General features: G+C 32.0%; 2 protein-coding genes across 2 annotated transcripts in view; one reads left to right on the top strand and one right to left on the bottom strand.

Annotated features, from left to right (window-relative positions):
- The window catches only part of LOC105627891, a 120,619-nt gene extending 108,308 nt beyond the window's left edge, over positions 1 to 12,311 (bottom strand). The window contains exons 1-3 of the mRNA XM_012209163.1: positions 12,303 to 12,311; positions 12,150 to 12,257; positions 8,425 to 8,595 (exon numbers count right to left, since the gene is read on the bottom strand). Of these exons, the coding sequence (XP_012064553.1) occupies positions 8,425 to 8,595; positions 12,150 to 12,257; positions 12,303 to 12,311 (288 nt within the window). The remainder of the gene's footprint in view (positions 1 to 8,424; positions 8,596 to 12,149; positions 12,258 to 12,302) is intronic.
- A 3,417-nt stretch (positions 12,312 to 15,728) lies between these two features.
- On the top strand, positions 15,729 to 20,671 carry LOC105627890 (facilitated trehalose transporter Tret1-like). Its single transcript, XM_012209162.1, has 6 exons — positions 15,729 to 15,792; positions 15,938 to 16,228; positions 16,490 to 16,748; positions 18,812 to 19,098; positions 20,074 to 20,516; positions 20,609 to 20,671. The coding sequence occupies exons 1-6, from the start codon at positions 15,729 to 15,731 to the stop codon at positions 20,669 to 20,671; spliced, it is 1,407 nt and encodes a 468-aa protein (XP_012064552.1).
- The last annotated feature ends 388 nt before the right edge of the window (positions 20,672 to 21,059 follow it).

The following is a 21,059-nucleotide window of genomic DNA, read 5'->3' as shown; positions in this document are numbered from 1 at the left end:
CTCCTCCCTCCTCCCCCCCCCCCCCCCCTCCCAGCTTCACTCTTTCTCGTTTGCTGTACCTGTGCTCGCAACTCTTATTCTCTCCAATCCTATATTAAATGCTTTTTCCTTTCTCTCGTAGTTATTACTACCATATATTTTCTATTATTTATCGACAATTAACAATACCATAATGTTGAGAAATGTTTCTCGTTCCAAAACTAAAATTGCTCGAAATGATTGGATATAACAGGGATATATTGGGATTGGATATAATAGGCGTCAAGCACAATAATTCTTGTGCAAACCAATACGGTTAACAAAAGAATTTTAATAATAATTAATCCGCTTACATGTTTCGGCTCATTTTTGAGCCATCCTCAGAGACAATATAATTTGCAGTTGTAATTACAAAAAATTTTTTTCTAAACTAATTCATTTCAGTGAGCCATCTATTAACGGAAATTATAAAATAAAAATAAATTCTAATAACAATCTAAAATGTATTAAAATTATTAAAAAGTAAATTTGTTAGGGGGAGGGGGAAGCAAAAATTTATTGTAAAATAATAGAAGATGGATCACTAAAACAAAAATTCGCCATATCGCAAACACTTAAATTCTATCGGTTTAGTTAAAATCAGTCTTTGACCATTCAGCGAATCAACGTTAATTATGTTAAAATTAATGAATAACTTTTACACAATACACTTAAAATGTTAATCGCAAAGAAAAAAAAGAGGGAGAAAAACTCTAATATTAATTATAGTTCAGACGGACATCAAAATCAAAACTGATTCTTTAATAATTTAATCTTAATGTAACATGTAAAGAATGTATACTAATCGTTTATAAGAATTATTTATAAGAATTGCTCGTTTATAAGAAATTAATATAAGCTTATCGATATTCGATACATTCCGCAATTGTTTTTTACTCCGAGACGATAGTTCGTACATTAAATTTACATTTTTACAATTTACAAAGAATTCTTCAAGTGAAAGTGATAAATATTTAAGTAAGTTAAAACTGCTAAATATAAGCTGTTTTAAAGAAATTTAGTAAACAACGTGATACACAGAGTTGCTATTAATTCATATAGCAATCTATATTTGTTAATCCTAAGTCCGATGAAATCGAGGCAATTTGCGGAAGAACGCCCGTCAGTAGTGAGATTAATCACGGCCACGTGTCAAGCGGCGATGTAAGCATTGTAAGCGATGAACAATAAAGTAGAAAATCGCAAGCGAGCGGGGCTTAAAAGCCGACAGTGCAACAAACAGTGCGCCGATTTAATCCACGTTCTGCGCACGATGGTTAAAATGGACCACCGCCCAGCCAGCTAGCCAGCCAGCCAACGGTCGTCCGAACCAACCGTAGCGTAAAACCGCGATAATCTCGATGGTCATTTGCCTTCACTCTCTCGTTTGCAAATTTTTCCGCCCTATGGAATCTTTGTCGGTTAATCCATATACCAATTCAAACGTGCTGTCGCATTCGTTTCCTTCTATGTTAATTTGAACATGCAAGAAATTATCGCATTACTTCGACATAAAGATAACACGATTTGCTCGTGTACGCAACGTTTAAAAGAAACGTTTACAAGAAACATCTAGAAAATGAGATTAGATCTGTTTGTGTGAGAAGAATAAATCTCGTAAAATTAGCGCGCATATACAATTCCTCTGGGTTATTCATGATTCAGAGTCGTGAGAAGTTAAAAAGTCACCATACAATCCTTTCGTGAGTGCCAATGACGCCACGGCGCTACGGTATCAATTTCCTGTTCCGCTCTTCGACGTCGTCGCCGGCGCGTAAATCGTCGCGCAGTGGCACGACGGAATATTAAATTTCGCTACTTTAATTGTTGTTACCCTGTTCGCCGTTACCGATCGACAAATCACAGGCCACGGATAAATCACAGCGATACGCCAGTTAGAAGCGTGTAATCTCTCGTTCCTTTTTTATTGGTTCCAAATTTCTTTTTTTTTTTTCAAAAAAGCTGGCTTTACGTTGAATCGGTTGGACAGCAAGCGCGAGAAAAATAAAATCGACAGGGCGTTTTTCGTGCCGAGATTTTCTTGAAATTGTAACAATCAACTGTCCAAAAAAATGCTGTTAATATTGTTTCAAATAAAGAAAGTAGATAAATAAGCAAATAAATTCAGAACCTGAAATTATCATACTGTTTTGTTTGACTTGTTAGCAATATGATTAAGTAACAATATTTTTCAGTAATAACTGCGATTTTCATTGTATTGATGTACAGACTGCATCGAAATAAAGTAGATAAATTTATAAATACTAAGAATCTTCCTGATAAAACTTAGTGTCTATAAAGTTAGCACATTTTATTAATTTTAAAAAATAACGATAGCTTGAGAGAGAGAGAGAGAGAGAGAGAGAGAGAGAGAGAAGAAGAGAGTTAGTTTTTATAATTAATTTTACAATTTCCCTTTAAAGTATCAAAAGCCATCGAATTACGATATTTGTTAAAAGTTCCAGTTAATTCTAAGATAGTTTCATAATTATAGTGAAGCAACATTGTATTTTGAAGAATTTTATGTAATTCTCTCTCATTCGTTAATAAAACTATAATAAAATATAAAATAAGTTTGAATAATTTTTTCTAAAATGAGTAAAAATCTTCGCAATACTGTTCCACAATTATCATATATTTTCAGATTTTCAGAATAAATTTTTTATGTAGCATCATTATTATTAAATTGATCAATTTGTGATATTATTTCAATTTGAATTTAAAATTACATTTCAAGACCGACAATAATTGGTGTACAGTTTGTATAAACTGGAAAACGTTTAAAAATTTAAAACAAAAATATTATACGCCTGAAAATTAATAAAAGCGCTTCTCTATTTACTTGTTTCAAAAATAAACTTTTTCCTATAAATTCTCTTATCGCGCAGTGATATTAGCTTAGCAATTAATATAATATTATTTCATAATCTCTCTTATGTTTGTAATATTCTAAGATTTCCGAATGAAATTACAATGGTCGAAGACAATTCGAGCATTACTTTAAAAATTATTCAATCTAAAAGTACACGCACGCAAATTCATCCTAATTTAAGTAAAAAAATATTCTTTAAAATTCTAAAAGTTCTGATGTCAATTTTGCATAACATTCTAAAAATTTTCGAAGAAAGAATTACGCTCAAAAGTGATCAGAAATTAAGGAATGTAATATTAAAATTCCAATTTTTAATTGTATAGTAATATAATATTATTAGCCAGAACTCTTTTTATGTACATAAAAGTACACCTGTAATCTTCAGAAACAGCAATTAAAACTGCAATTAAAATTATCGAATTGTACTAGATGCCAACTTACTAGGTACATGAAACATTTCTGTCGAACGTCGTGCTAGCAGTAAAAGTTAAAAATTTATAAAGAAATTTTTGAAATAACTGCATCTCATGGAACGTAAGCGAAATAAGCCTCGAACGAAATTAATGCCAAAAATATCAAAAATTATCAGTACATTTCTTCCGTAAGTAACGAATATTCAAAGCAAAGGAAAAAATTATGTTAGAATTTTGTTGTGAAACGCTACATATAGTTACAGTTTAAAACTAACTGAACCTCTTAACAAATAATATTAACTTTCTGATACTTTAGAAAAAACATGTCGGAAACATGAGGAACACGTCAAATTAGCATATTTTTTATTTTTTATTTTGATATTAAAAATACAAAATTTTTTAAATTTTTTGTTAGGAGCTGTAGAATTATAAAGTGCTATTGAACTCGTTGTTTTTTCGAATTAATGAAACGTACCAACTTCACAAACATTGACATAAACGTTAAAACTACGATTCCAGGAGCAACTGGACAAGTATTATACAATTTCATAATAATTTATGTTGCGTTGATGTAACGTGCTGATCGATAAAGACTTTCTTCGAAAGCAGTAAAAAGCAAGTTTCACTGGGAGATGCAAGCGAATGCGCTTTACCCTTTGTTTATTCGACAAGCTCTCTACGGCATTTACATATACAATCCTCAACCAAGCGCAGCCCAGCACCTCATCTAACCGCTTTATTATGCAAAATCTTTCGTTATTTTCCTTTCCTTTTTTTTTATTCTGAGTGAGTTCAGCCTTCCATTACACTCGTTTCCTTCCGCCTGCTTCGCGGTGATTGTCTTTAACATTATGCTAAGCTTGCTGATACCTGAAAATACGCGGAAATATATGTTTCGTTTAAACATATAACTTCTACCAAACTCCTCGCGAGCATCGAGTTGACTTCCTGAATTAATTATCCTACTTCCGTCGTCCGCTTCAGCGACAAACGAGAAGGTCCGACATTTGAAGCCGTAGAAATAATTACAGTGCCTTCCATGAAAATTCGAACTTTATCCAACCGAAACTTACGTAATTGTTAAAACGTTTCTCTGCCACGATTGCTACAACGAAGCGCTTTTACAATATAAAACGATATAATCGATACTTTAAAATATGACTCGAAGAAACTCGTGTAAAGGAAAATTATTACAATGATAATTCTAATATCTGCCTAATAACAAAGTCTCTTAGTCATATCATTTCTCGCTCGATTCGATTAGCAAAGATACTTACGGTATCGTTCGAGGTACAGAACAGTAGGAAGATAACAGCACATGCCGTTATCCCCGTGTAGATGGGTGTACATGTCTGCTAATTAACAGTTGATCCTCCAGCTGATTGTGTGACAATACTATATTCCTCGAATATTCTCCATTGGCTTAACTGGTGAGAGATTTCACTTGTCACTTTGGATAAGCGAGCACATTTTATGCGACGACTTCCGATCGATCGGGAGAAGTTTTCAACGTCTTCAATAGCAAAAAAATAGCAGCACGTAGAAAGAGAATAAGCGCATGTATTTTCACGAGTTTTTCGTCAGGTCAATTCTTTCAATGAGAAATTTTATATTTTGATATACGGCCTTGTCATTAACTCGATGCGGTCTCTTAATGTTTATAAACTTTGACACTTTATAAAATGTTCGAATTGCCTTTCCGTAAATGTACATCTCAGATATCACTGTCAAATAAAATGTAATATAACGTAGATTTTAAATGCCTACAGGTACCGACAGTTTTAAAAAAAGTATGCTAATTTATAGTTTCATTTTATTCTGGTTATATTTCGTGTTCTATATTAGATGATAAATTGGTTCCCGGTTACGCGACGGATCGGGCGAATTATTTTGTTTTCAGGGGAAACGACGGTACACACGTAACGAAATTTCGTGATATGCAACAGATGCAAAATCTATCGTTGAAAAAATCCGATGAAATCCGCATGGGATGTTAGGTATGTTCGAAACTCCGAATCCACGCCGAAACATTTACGCCAAATACTATTCAGCGATTCCCGTTCAAATTATCCGCAAAAAGTATCCTCCATATATCTAAATTTGTTACACATATCAATGGAAGCAGTTGCGCGAATTTTCATGATTCGCCGGACAAATCTATTTGTCCATCTACTTTCCCAAATCTTTTCCAAATAGAACCGCTTGTAATAAATTAAAAAAAGATAAAATTAAAATGCCTTGAATTGTTTACCGTTTGTAAACCGTTTTCATCAAACGATCGTGCGCAGCGAAAGAGACTGTTTGTCGACGACGCTGAAAGACCGATTATTATGCAATTGCGAGCTGAAAACGCTTGTAGTCAAGTGCACACACATTGCGCGCGGTCGCGGACGTCTGCATTGGACGCACGCAATCAATTTTCGGAGCTACGCACCTGTCAACAGGTTAATCTCTCTGCCATGCTACACACCATGGTGGCAACTCTTTCTTCTACAACTCGTTGACATTACATGTTTGTGTTTAAGGGACAATCGGTGGTTACCGCGAAACTTGACTACCTCGAAACCAACTCAGGAAACACTAGATTAATTTCACTGAATCAATTTCATGCTGCATTATACCGATGTAATTAAATTATTGTTAACTTTACGTTGTACTAGCGTACAAAAAAATCAATACTTCAGCTTTGAAAAATCGTCTCGTTTTATTTAACTCTCTCGATTATTTACCGGTGTTTGTCATCTCAAGCGATTACTTACGATTCCCGTAGGATATATCCAATATATATTCCTCGCAAAATTGATTACGTCCTATCTCTCTTCACGATGCAATAACGTTAAATGTTTTTGGTTAACGAGTCACGTGAGATTGGCATTATTCTTGCGAACATTTAAGGAAGAAATGATTACCGTTTCTTGGCGCATACATATATTTTGCATAACGAGTAATTATTACAGCGGTATTGTGTTTTTATTTAGATACGGTTAGTACGTTACACGAAGATATTTTTAGCTGTTTATCACGAATTGTCAGTGCATTATGCATCATTCGAGCATTCGGTTTACAATTTCGACTGCGTTCAACGTCGTCGACGAACCGTCGACACGTTCTAATTATGTAATTTCTATGGAAACAGTTCCCATTTCCATAATGAGCTTGCGAATGAAATTATCGGCTGTTACACTAACCGAGAGACCAACCGGAATTTGCATCTCCGTCGGTCTACAACAGTTCGAGAATGACGATTACGTTAAATGTACCTTTCTATGGCTTGTTAACATCATCTCGCAATATCAATTACTAGATGAGTTCACTCAGAATTTTGAGGCAACGAAAACCATGCTCCGTATTTCCCGTATTATTAGGAAACATATCAAATTTTCAAAGAGAAATTGAGCTCATTGTTGAAAATGTCAATTAATTAATAATACATGTATAATTACGATATAATCAAACGTTGTTGCATCGTTTTTTAAATGAAAAATTCGATATAATATATCAAAATCATCATTTTTCGGCGCAAATAAAATAAATATTTATAAATATTTATAAAGTATTATTTTCAATAAGAGAGATTGTATAAAATAACACGTCCGTTAAAACTTCGCATTATATTCAAATGTATTATTACAAAAGAGAAAAAAATTCAGCAATATGCAAGTTTTTCTTACAGTTTTCGAGAGAGGAAACTTGACGCTATGAGGGTTCTCCGTTATCTTGTTCGCGTATCTTCAAGTTAAGAAGAATCTCGAGTTGCCGGGGAAATTGCTATTTATCGTAATAAAAAACGCAAACGTACACATAAAGGAAAATTGTACAATAAAAAAAGAAAATCCACTTATTAATAAAACAACTACTTGTGGAGCCTTCGTTGTTAGAGGTATAATTTTGCTCTATGAAACTATATCATGTTTCGCACGCGCGTGTGGAATTACGCGTCAAACACAATGAAGTCATGAGCGAAATTATCGTTACACTGAATGTCTGAAGTCAAACATTGTGTAACGTAAACGACAATATACATGGAAAATCAAAAAAGCAAAACGAAAACTCTATGTCGATAACGCAAAATATGTGAAGAATTCATACTCATCATAAACACAGATTCAGCAGATTTTCTAAGCATTTTTCAGAGCATTGTGCATGTAAAAGAAAGAATTACTTTGTTATTTTATCGTTAGACACTTGAATTGTCGAATCACGTAAGATGCTCTCTTCCATCACTAAATAAAAATTCTTTTTGCAATTTTTGCATGCTCGCATAATTATGATCGGTAACGTAACGTTATATAATAACATAATTTATGTAATTACAGAAAAAGTATTACGTGCTAATTATCTTGTCACGATATATGTATTTTTTATCCTTTTAAAATATTTGACAGTTGGTACATGTTTAATTTGTACATGTTTAACGGTACATGGTTACGTAATAATTACCAAGTGCATTTTTTTCTTCTCTATTATTTAAATTAGTTAAAATTAGTTAAAATTAAAATATTAAAATTAATAGACACAAATATTCAAGAAATTACGGACGAGTCACACATTATATTTTTCGTAAACAAGCGCCCTTAAAGAAATCGAGGGATTTCCTGCCTGACTCTCAAATTCTCTTCACAGATGACACTTCAATAATACACGTGGTGATGTGGTTTTAAAAGCTTCTATCCATCACTTCTATAATCACTCCGTAATTCCAATTACACACAATGCACTCGTTATTACACAATCACTTGACGATTCTTGAAAAATTTATACAAATTTTTGTTTGCAGGCTTGTTTGCAGAGCAGTGACTTTTGTGCAGGTCATTCCGAGGAGGGAATACACGAGAGTTCATGCACGAGATCGTGGGACAACGACAGCCGGTAGGATTGACAATCGACGCGAACTGAATTCACATTCCCATGACATCGTCGGTGGAGCTGTACCGATAACGAGCTCCGAAACTTTCTTTCAAAGAAATTTTGCAGAAGGGCGCGTACACGCTCGCGACTCGCGTTCACCCGCACGGAGCGGCTCTAACCCGCTGACTGCCGGAGTCGCCCCTTTTCCACCCGCCGCGACCCGTCAGCCCCTAACCCGGAGGCTATCCCCTAGTCCCCGCGCGGTCGACCTACCGTCACCCACCTATCCACCCAACTACCCAGCGCCAGCACCACCAACTCTACTACCATCACCTCCGCCGTCACCTTCGCGAAACCGCCGCTCTTCCCGCCGCCGTGCCGGTGTCTATTACCGTGGTAATGCTGATCCGTTACCGTCTTTTGCTCGTGTACGGAATCTTCCAGCTACCCCTTTTTTTCTTTTTTCCGTTGTATTTTTTGAAAGATAAATAAATCATGTGACTATCGGTTTCCAATGTCGCCATACGGCACCAAAATTAAAGAACTACCAGTGAGCCATATTTCTAATTTGAAAAAATTGAGGAATGGCTGCATTGAAATTTGTTTGTACTAATTCATTCATCATTATAAGAGTAACGCGATAAATTGCTAACGTGTCTGCAAGTGTAAAACATTCTACAGGAGATATATGGTACCCAGACGAGCTTATATAAGGGAACCATGCAACTTAGATTTAAAAGCGCTCGCTTCAAATAGCGGAGAAATATCGTAATGCGAAGACATGAAAATGTCTTTCAGCGTCGGGCTCCCATCTCTCTCAACGGCCGAGTCGAAGGCTTTTCAACTTTCAAAGATCCTTCGAGAAAAAGAAGGGATAGAACCGATGTAAAACGGAACGGAAGAACTCGTCAGTCAATCTAATAGCTTTTTACGCCTTATTACTCATCGTTGCGCTCAACCGAATAACGATTGGAATAGGAAAATGCATGTAATACGTTCAGTCAAATTCGAATAGACCAGCCGGGATTTACTAGAAAGAGATTCGAACAGTGTCGTAGTTAATACAGCGGAAGAGAATACGTCCGTAAATCCCTGGAACTTTTAAAAGCCAAGTACGTCTTTAATTCGTTTGCACGAAGATGACGAGGATCAGAAACGATTCGCTGACGTATAAAAAATTTTGGTAGTTATGCTATTGAATTCCAGAACAAAGATCGTCAATCGTTTTGTTTAATTGGATGAATTTAAGAAAGACAAAAACTTTCATATTTATAACATTGCGTAACTAATAGCATCCAATATTAATATTTTATAAAAATTATAACATATTCTTATCTTTTACATGTGAATTCTAAAAGTGACATTAGCCATCAGATCTGACTTCCTAATTTTCTTTTAACAATTTTAAACAAGTTTGTTTAATGTATTTTCGTACATTTTAGATAATTTTAAAATAATTTTTGAAGATGTCACATCTCAAAGTAGTATAAAAATACAAAAATTTCGTAGATTGTTCTACTACATCTTAATAAACAATCTTAATAAAAAAAGGCGGATATTAAATTTTGATAAGCACAAAGCAATTCTGAGATGTACAAATTAATATTAATAATATATAATATATCATATATATTAAATAGCTACTTAAGCAGAATCGAGTGATGTATTATGGGAAAATGTAGAAGAAATCGTTTTTAAAGACAATAAATCCAAAAGATATTAAGTAAAATATTAAGATATTCCTGGAATTAAGCAACAAAACTGTCTTTGATTACAATTTCCATATTCTTATTTCCCTAAATAAACATAATAAAAATATATCATTCGATTTTACTTAAATAGTTTTAATATGATATATAATTCTTTTTAATATGATATATAATTCACACAAAACTTCTTCATATTAACCAAAAAACATAACATTCCTCCTTTTAACATTCTCTTATTATTGGTTTAAAAATTACATTTATTTGCATTGATTCATATGTAAAATCGCGTTTCATAATATTTACTTGAACATTTTATAAAAAAGTATTACAAATTAAATCAAATTTTTCACACATACTAATAAAACTCCAATAAATATTTGAAAAATTTATTTAGACCCGCATACTTATTTACTTAAAAATATAAAGTGTGGTCGTTGAGTTGTATAAGCCATTATATAAGTCAAATTATTAGTTGTTTTGTTTTTTTATTGTTAGTTTTTCAGCATATACAATTAAAATTTCGTAAAATTTCGATAAATTTTTTTATAATTCTTCGTTGTTTATTTTTTAGCTGATAGTGTACTGCCAAAATGTCATTAAATATTGTAAGATATTTAATTTCACTATACTGGGCTATTACTTATAAAGCAATAAGAGAAAAAAAATTGTATAAAGATTTGTGAATATATTAATATTCTTCCAATTTTAATCTTCTGTTTTTAAAATAAGGCTTTCATATTTAAAATTTAAAATCACATGCATTCACTGTAAATATAAGGAAAAAAAGTAGATCTTACTAATTAGTGGAATGTACTCAGCTAATATGTGTTACATTAGCATCATAGAAGTGGATGTGAATCATGCGAAAGCGAGGAATTGCGCTTTCCGTGGTCCGTTTGATCACGATCGTTTGATGATGGCACCAAAGAGACCTCGAGAATCTCCTTAATGATAAGACAGACCATCAAAAATAGAAAGAGAATGATCTATTCGAGAAAGTGCGTTGTACCAAGAAATCGGTACGTCGATAGCAAACACTCTATAGCTAGCGCGCAAGTTACATAATTATGGGAGCATAAAATACTACATCTTATCATGACAATTTGCAAATATCGTTGGTATTAACATATTAATTATTATAGAGGTCATTAACATTATGACATGTCTCATTGATATGTATACAAGATACAATAAATTTACAAATTAATAGTTAATGATAATACATAATATACATAATATACTAAAAAACTATTTAATAAATGTACAATGTCACACATTTATCGATCACAATAGTAGATGCATGATCTTAATTAGTTTTTTGCGGAGCTAAAGAAAAGCTGCACAATGTGCAACACATTAATAATAATAACAAAGAAAAACGATAACAGATAATTACAGATAACGATAGAGATAAATTATAGCTCAGTTATCAAATAAAGTACATAATGTCACGTTAAATACATACTATTGACATAGAATTTATTATATAATAAAATTTAGTATTCTGTGTTCTATATACATCAAGTTCATACTATAGAATGCTATAGAAATGATGCTATAGAATGCACAACTGGTCGTAATCTAAATTCGCAAACTGTTTTTGAACAACGTTTACCGATAATGTTGGTGGTGCCGAACGTCGGTTCTCTCCCTTAAATTTCTATAATACGACCGCATCGCGGTAGATTACAGGCAATTATATCCGTCGTTCAGACGAATCATAGCCATGTAGTTGGAGATCAACGTGGGTTATTTGGCATCCCTGAGGGCAGTCCTGTACAATCCAAGAACTTCAATATTTGGTATAGATATATACCCCTGTATATACCATCGGGATAGTCTTCGAACAGGTTTCCCCGTATGCGGCTTGATGACGTGCAAATTGGGTTACTCGCCCACGGGAATCGCATAATTGAATTTTGTCAGGTGTGCTTATTATCGAGCGCATCTTCCAGTCGAGCGATGGAATCGAGATTTTCGGCGCTCGATCGTGCCTGATTGCACAATCCTTTCCCAATTGAAACGCGATAGGAAAATCAATACATCACGTTAGGTAAGATTGCCACGTGCATTCGTTTGCATAGCTAATTTGCGTAAGCTTATAGTAGAACCTGTGGAAGCAATATTCATCAAATTATCGATTTATACTTGATTATTTTGATTAATATTAATGTTGAATCAAAACGAATTCACCGTATTGTGTAAACTAACCCATTTCAGTCATAAAAATCAAGAAATCCGTATATTTTTAATAACTATTTAAGGGCTTGTAAAGTCGTTCACTCCTACCGGCTTGCTGGCACACGACATGAGTCTCCACTTTGTAAGTTCCTTCTGTGCAGGAAGTCCCATGTAATTCACTAGCGCTACTTGTAGCAATATACCGCCTTCATCTACCTAGAAAACGTTCCTCCAGCCTGTTCGTACTCACAGAAAATATACTGAAGACATGTTCACTATATGTCTCCCTATCTCATAAGCAATAGTAGATAAAGGAACTAAAAATATGGTCTTGAATTCGCGCGATATCTGACATTATTTTGTATAATTATATTTACTTAGCATGCAAATGCATAAACAAAAATGCAAATATATAAATTCCAGTTGATATATTATTTAAATTTTTTCAAAACACACATTCAGAGAAAAACAGAGAGAGAGTTCAAAATGGACATCACTAAAGTTATTGGTTAAAGTGAAATAATATGTTTTCATTGATGATATAGAAATTATAGATCAAGTATCGATAATTCTAATCAAGTATCTATAATTGTAATAATGTAAGTGAATGTATTCATTTAAGAAACTATGCGCATCTGAGACTCCCGAAAGCATAATAATAATAACTACAACAAAGATGACAACTATACAAGTTTTATATGTATATACATAGCTGAATAAATTACTATATAGTTGAATAAACTGATGTACATACAATTGAATAATTTTTATAATATTATTGCAGTTATAAAACAATTAATTTAACTACATATATACATAGTTCATTCAGGTATGTATATATTAGTTCTACATAAAAAATTTTTCTTCAAAACAAAATTTACAATTATTTCCTTTATATAGTTGCCTCTATATCTTTTTCTCTGAATGAACAATATGTTTAAATGAGCAATATATATAAATAAAATAAGAGCGTTACGTATGTTATATAAGTTGCTGAATTGCAACACAAATTATGTGAACAACTTTAATGCCAAGAATTAGTAAACACGATAAATAAGTCGTCAGCTATAAGTATGACTTCACTAGATCAAGCTTGCAAATACAAGCGATAGCGATGCTTGTGCAATATAATAAGATTTGACTTATCATACAGTTTCCAATTACGTAACATAGTGTGCATACGGACGGACGTTTCACGAAAGCTCCAAGTGACCGGATAACTATTACCCGCTTCCTGTACGCAGCAGGGACAGGTAAAGTAGCCGTGAAAGAAGAAGAATGAAGTAGATGTGAAAGTCGCAATGTCAGGAGTCATAAATTCAACTATAGATAATGCGATGTAAACAACAGAGCGTACTTCTCATTCGCTTCTATTATCCCGTCAGATAAAGAGAAGCGACGCAACGAAATATTTCGCAGCGCAAGAACCGAGAGTTCCAAGACAACGTTTCGAAAGCTATTATCCTCTAACCGTAAGAGACCAGAGAGGACGGACCCTTTCGTGTGACGTAACCCTATTCTGTTCCATTTAAGTTAGCTCTTGGGTTCCATGGTTTCGACGTGCTCATCCTAACAACGTGCCCAGAAGATCGCCGTTCTGAGATTCACAACGTAAACACAACGTAGTTTCACTTCCAATAAATCGCCCAACACATATTTATTATCAATTTTATCGGCTAAGTGTAAAATAACGTTTATTGCCAGCAAAATTTTTCGGTATGTATGACAAAAATAAATATGCGAATATGGAGATCATTCAGTGATTAAACAGAGATCAACCATCTGCTTCTTCTCCCAGTTAACAAATCTTATATCAATAATCAAGTTAATTGTGATTATCCTGGAGAGGTGAATGATATAAAAATTAAATTCAGAAGAATTAAATTATATAAAAAAATCTTTTAGATCTGATAAAATTCAGATCATGCAACGTAATTCCATGCTATTAAAAACATAAACTTTTCTCTTTTATTCAAAACGAGAGGGCATATCTCTCTCAATGAAGTTATATAAGTGACATTAAATGTTCACGTTACTATAAGTGAAGTAAGCAAACGATATTTCATATCAAAATGTTATCTTTTTTTTTGCTTCGTTGTTTGTTAAAGAAAAACAGAAATTGCTTTGTTACGTATTACATGAAAGAGCAATCATAAAGATGTACGATCGCTCAAGGGATGGCAATCATACGGAATTAATTTTTATAACGACAGATTTAATTAACAGAATTACAAATAATGAACCTGTATTGAATGTTCAAACACACATAGCAATTTTTGTGATAAAAGCATACTCGAAGATTACATTAATATTATATTTAACAATTTACTGCTACGTAAAAATAAAAAGTAATTTTTCTATTATATTGATAATGTCATGTAGCACTTAGGATTGATCTCTGAACGATGCTATTACCAGCATTATCAGTGTACCGTTAGAAGTCTGATAGATTTTTTGCAAACAATTAAAAGTATCACAATTTTTTCTGAGTGTTCTTTTTGCTCGACATCATGACATTTTTGAGTATTTCATTTCAAAGCTTTACATTTCGCTAAAACTAAAATTGAATTTTTTTATTATCGGATTTTAGAAAAATTTGTTCACGACTACGCTTGCGGTGGAAAAGTAATGCGATATGCACAGTAAAAAATAATATATGTATACAATAATACTATACAATATCATCGCGGCGAGGAAAAAATAAAAATTAAATTCATTTAAATTTTTTATGATTACGATCCATTCATACAAGATCAGTTATGCAATACATTTATATGTGCAAGTCGAGAAAATCTTGCACAGTGAAACAGTCGATATAATTTTTAAATATTAATAAAAAATAAAGACAATGTGTGCTTGAATTAGAAAATCAAAGTGGCGCCGTTATGGAACATATTCTAGGAAAAAATATAAATTTATTATATGTCACCACTTAAAATTTCTTTTTATTAATTTTTTTTATCTAATCCATATAAATACGAGTATTTTATTTTATATGCGTTTATCGTAGCACATCACAATGACTATTTATTCTCAAATCAAACTTGTATTATCGACAGGCGTCGCAGCTGACTCGTCGCGAAATTGACGTATCCCATTGTCGAAAAATGATTTTTCGCCACCAAATAAATGAAAAATGTACGCGCTGTAGCCGATGTGAAGTAAACGAATGCCAATGTATGTGAATCCGATCAAATGACAATTCAAGTCGGAAATAACCATAATTTTCTCGATATATCATAAACGTGCAAATCTGCGAGCAAACAGATTTCCTGAACTTTCAGATTTTTATTTTTAATACTGCATGTGTCTAGATTTCTTAAATTCATGCATAATATACGTAATTGTGAGGACCACTTGGCATGACAAATGCTTCGAAACATATAATTAACAATCGGAAAAAAGTATTTTACTAATCAATTTTACTGATCAATCAAAAAATGCTTTAAAACACCAAATGGATTGTAATCTGTAAGTCTTATTTCTTGCGACAAGTTTTTCGAATGTATTGATTCGCTGTCTTTTTTATCTGACAACCAATTGGCAAGTTATTTGACAAATAATTTGACATAAACTTAAAAATAAAAATAATTGCAATCATGTAGACTGAATAATTATACTGAATAATTATCTTCCCTATTTGTCTTTTTACAGATACGCGTATAACAGTGTAAATTTGATATAAAAATGGCAAAAAAAATATTTGAACCTTTACTTCAATTATGGCCTCAGTGGTTCGCAACTCTAACAGGTTAGTTAATTCATAAAATTCAGTGCAACTTAAGATTTGCATATAACACAAGATTGATATATCTCCATGTATCTCATAAATTTTCTACAAAATTACTGAATTTGTATTAATTTCTCATCACATATAACAAAATGTTGTGCTTTAGTGGCCTTGTTGACCTTCAATATTGGTCTCGCAAACGGTTGGACTTCGCCTTACTTGGCGCAACTGACCGACGAAAATGCGCTGTTTCACGTAACAGATGAAGAAGCATCTTGGATAGCTTCTCTATTACCACTCGGGCGCCTCTTAGGCGCCGTCTTTGGACCTCTCATTTTAGAATGTATAGGCAGCAAGATGTCTATCCTGTCAACAGGATTACCGATGGTCGTCAGCTGGATTTGCATAATATTCGCTACTTCCTCCACGTGGTTATACATTTCAAGAATACTTTCAGGTAACAGTGATCATAGTCATTTATCACAACATAAGATAAATCAATTCATCAAGTTCTTCATAGTGCTAGTTAATCATATTGCTAGTATTTTATTCATTAATTTTCCAAATAATCCTTCTATTATCTTACATTCTGATGTTCAAACAATTACTTTCAATTTGGCGCCCATTTTACAGGATCTCATTCCTACACTTAACTATAAACTAAATCCGGAATCTATGTAATTTTACATCTATTGCAAAATTACATCATCTTAATCAGGTACAGCAATGGGAATGATAGTCAGCAGTTATCCGCTTTATATCGGTGAAATTTCGGCGCCATCAATCCGCGGCGCCTTGGTATGTCTGATTATGAACGGATTTCCCGTAGGCATATTCTTTGGTAATATAATGGGTCCCAATATGTCAATGATGAATTTCAGTATCATTAGCTTGGTAATGATGCTATGCCACATGGTTATTTTTCCATTCCTGCCACAGTCGCCATATTATTACGTACAACACAATGACACTAAGAGGTGAGTACGATTTGTTTAATTGCTTCACAAAACAGATATTCAAAGTTATGTCTGATTATGTCGTTATGTTTAATGAGTTGTGATCTTGTTTAAAAAAAATTAATGTTTTTCCCATTTAATAACAGTATTTTATTTAAATTTAATTCTATACAATGTGATAAAAAAAAGAAAATTAATGTTTAAAGCGACGGATTTTGTTCAATATTCAGTGCAGTAATATTTCGATAATTCAGTATTTAACAATAATACAGTATAGTCATATATTCTCAAATAATGTAGTGCACATAAACTGTAAACGTAAATAATTTATGCAACTGCAAACATAACTTTATTAATAACAGGGTACATTATTTATCATTATTAATATGGATATCAAATGCTTTAAACAGAAAGAAAATATAAGTTGTTTAAAAGTGTTTTTAAAAGTTCGTTCTATTTTCATATTAATAACTCAGTTCTCTTAAATTCATGTTTAAATCATTCTTCTTGATATTTACTAATTATTTTTTAATTATTCTTCTTGTTATTTAAATTTTCTTAAATAATGCTATGTAACTTTTTATACAAATTAATTTTTTCAATGTTATATATAAAAGTATTAAGTAGATCTTAGAGAGAAAGAGAGAGAGAGAGAGAGAGAGAGAGAGAGAGAGAGATGTGTATTTCGTATCAAGTAATAAAAATGTTTTATTCTGACATATTAACTTTTTGATAAAAAGTCTTTCATGTGCACAATAAGATTTAAATGATTCATGTGAACAAGAAAACAAGTGTATTTAATTTTCTATCAATAATAAGATTAGAAACAAGACTGTTTATTTGAATAAGTCCGATTGCACCAAAATGTTACTTTGACTTTGAGCGAGGCTTAAAACTCTCACTTTCTCTCTTAGAGAGAAAGAAAGAGGGTAAGCCAAAAAGTTTTAAGCCTTGCCAATGTTGATGCAGTCAGGCCTAAATTGACTAAATATGAAGAAGCAAAATAAACAATCAAGAAGCAAAGATAAGTATACAAAAAACGAGCTATTCAACAAACAGCATATTGTGTGTGTGTGTGTGTGTGTGTGTGTGTGTGTGTGTGTGTGTGTGTGTGTGTGTGTAGTGTAGTAGTGTAGTAGTGTAGTAGTAGTAGTAGTAGTAGTAGTAGTAGTAGTAGTAGTAGTAGTAGTAGTAGTAGTAGTAGTAGTAGTAGTAGTAGTAGTAGTAGTGTGTGTGTGTGTGTGTGTGTGTGTGTGTGTGTGTGTGTGTGTGTGTGTGTGTTTACTATAAGAGAGTCCACATTATAATGAAATTTATCTAAAACAGTTTTCAATAAATAAATGGAATATGACACAGAAAAAATTGTCGTTGCATCCTATCGCACAAGACGATCAACCAATTTTTAAAAAATATGATTCCAAAAACTTTGTTTTTTTAATAAACCATGTTTTTTTGTATATGAATAAAAAATAATGTAATATATTTAAATATTTTATTCCTATCACAATTTCTTAATTTATACAATTAATAAGATGTGAAAGTACAACTGTTTTACAAAATTCAAAGAATGTATAAAATGCATTGATATCATGAAATTAGTAATCATGCAAAAATATGATTTTGAATTTTTTTTAATATTTAATTCTTTTAATTCTTTTAAAAAAAAAATATTTACTTTCTTCTGTCGTTCTGCACATTTATTTTATTAAGTGTCTTACATTCTATTATTTATTAGAAAAAATATTTAATTTTATATTTAATAATATTAATTTTATATTTAATAATAATTAAATAATTAAAAATAATAATTAAAAAAATACGTTATATATTTTTATGTAAATAAAATGATTGCATCTGTACACATTTCTTTATGAAACACATTCTCAGGCATAATTTATATTTATTATTAAAAAATAAAAAATACGTAAAAAATATAATTATTGAAGTTATAAGTGTATAAAAAATAAAATCGATAATCATAAAACGATTATGATAATTGAGGAATGTATTCTCTCGATATAATTTTTTTGATAATTTTAGATAAATTAACAAAATACTTTTATGTGTTATTTTCATAATTTTAGAGCGGAACAAGCTATTCGATGGTATTATCGAAAACCTGATATAAAAAACGAAATAGAAGCCGTGGAACTTTTCGTAAAATCAACACGTACAATGAACATAAGAGAACGATTGTATCAGATGAAAGAGCCGAAGAATCGACGCTCTTTCATAATGATGATAATACTTTTCATGTTTATGCAAATGAGTGGATTAAATACTATTGTATTTTACATGGAAATTATCCTAAAGAAGGGAAAGGTGACATCAATCATGCCTTCAACTGTAGTGATCGTCATCGGTGCAGTCAGTATGTTTGACTTCCAATAGCAATGATAATATAATTATCTCTTCATTCCGTGTTATCTTTTATTGACAAAACTGTCTTGTGTTTCAACTGTTAATTATCTTAATTATTATATAAGGTATCTCCGGCATTTATGCCGTGCGAAGATTTAAGGCCATAGCAAATAAAAAACTCAAGATATAAGACTTAAGCAGTAAACGAATTGATCAATCACAGTAAAAACCGGAAGACCATAACGTAAGCAATAGCAAATCCAACACGTTGATTTCCTTATTGCTTAAGTCTTATTTCTACAATAAACCATTAGTCATAAATTAGAAGTCAGAAGCTAAAAATTACCAATCACAGTCAGTCCATTAAGTTTTTCTATATATCATGACCTTTATGCCGCAGAAGTCAGAAAAAATAAAAGGAATAGAGATAACACAACCAATTCTGTTATATATTTAAATCTATAGAGTATTGTATTAACCTAATTTAAGTCGCCACTGTTCCCACTCAATATATCATTATTCTATACTTTTAAAACAATGTTTAAATTTGACACTATATAGTGTCGAATTACACGCTATACGGTGTAGACAGTAAAAAGTTTTTACTGGTATAGTTTATTTACCTTAAACATAGTAAATAATACTCAAAGTTGGGAAGCATTACTTTTTCCATTACTTTTTATAAACAATTTGATAACGACGTTGTAACTTTTTATAACTAAACGCTAAGATTGTGCTAAGATTGGAAGACTCAACTTTTCCAACCTTAGCATTTAATTAGAAAAAATTACAACATCATATTATAAAAAGTAACGGAAAAAGTAACGCTTCCCAACTCTGATAATAATAAATTAAGAAATTAAGTTTTTGTTAGGTGCGTATATACCAAAGTTACCCTATACCAATTTTAAGTAAACTCCATTTATTTCTGTTAAAATCGTTTAAGAATTAGATTAATTTAATCCAATTATTGTTATTATTACAGGTATAATTATTGGCTGGTCGAGCATATTTGCCATCGATCGTTACGGTCGCAGAATCCTATTAGCAATCTCATCTTTGGGCGTAATGATTGGCACAGTGTTGTTAGGTTTACATTTCTTTTTGTTAGACTACGGCTACGATCCCGGTAATCTTGAGTGGTTGATTATTCTATCGTTACTGTTGTTCATGATGATGTACTTCGGACTCATACCGGTACCTGTGACAACTCTAAGTGAGATATTTCCTTCTGATCTGAAAAGCTTGGCTGGATTCTTTGGAAGTATTACGTCAGCGGCATTCGCATTCATCGCCTCAAGAACATATCAGCCATTGGTAGATCTCATTAGCGAAAAGTATGTTTTCTGGATGTATGCAGTGATCCTCATGATGAGCTTAATATATGCACTTACTATACTGCCAGAAACAAAAGGAAAAACGCTGCAGGTAATTCAATTACATATTGCATATTACTTCGTTATGAGATATATTTTGAGTTCAATGTAAATTTGCATGTTAACCATTGTTGATGTTAATAGGAAATTCAAGATATGATGACTGCGAGAAGTGCTAAAAAATCACAACAAGAAACACGCGAATGAAAATACTTAAACGTAGCAAATTTTTTAATTCTTCCAGAATAAAAAGTAGTAATTAATTAATGTAATTATGAGAAAGAGATCCAATTATGAAAAATAGGTAACATATACTTTTGTTAATAATATATATATTATTTGTATATTTTATATAAACAATTGTAAACATAATTACAAAAAAATAGCTAATTGTAACCAACCAAATAAATCAGCGAGAAAATTTAAGTTTAAGCGTGCATGATAATTTAGAACTAAAAATGAAAAAAGATAAATCGATGATGAAAATCATAGATATTCAGTTAGTTTAGATAACATTATTTTAACTTTTCTTCACATATAAGAAATAAACATATCAGCAATACTAGCACAAATCTTAAATTTAATTTATATTAAT

Source organism: Atta cephalotes, assembly GCF_000143395.1.
Source record: "Atta cephalotes unplaced genomic scaffold scaffold00010, whole genome shotgun sequence".
NCBI lineage: Eukaryota > Metazoa > Arthropoda > Insecta > Hymenoptera > Formicidae > Atta > Atta cephalotes.
This window is presented reverse-complemented; position numbering and strand designations above follow the sequence as displayed.

Coding starts and splice junctions, on each gene's coding strand:
- LOC105627890 (XM_012209162.1), top strand. CDS start 15,729: ATGGCAAAAAAAATATTTGAACCTTTACTTCAATTATGGCCTCAGTGG. Junction 15,793..15,937: donor GTGGTTCGCAACTCTAACAG/GTTAGTTAATTC, acceptor GTTGTGCTTTAG/TGGCCTTGTTGACCTTCAAT. Junction 20,517..20,608: donor CAAAAGGAAAAACGCTGCAG/GTAATTCAATTA, acceptor TGATGTTAATAG/GAAATTCAAGATATGATGAC.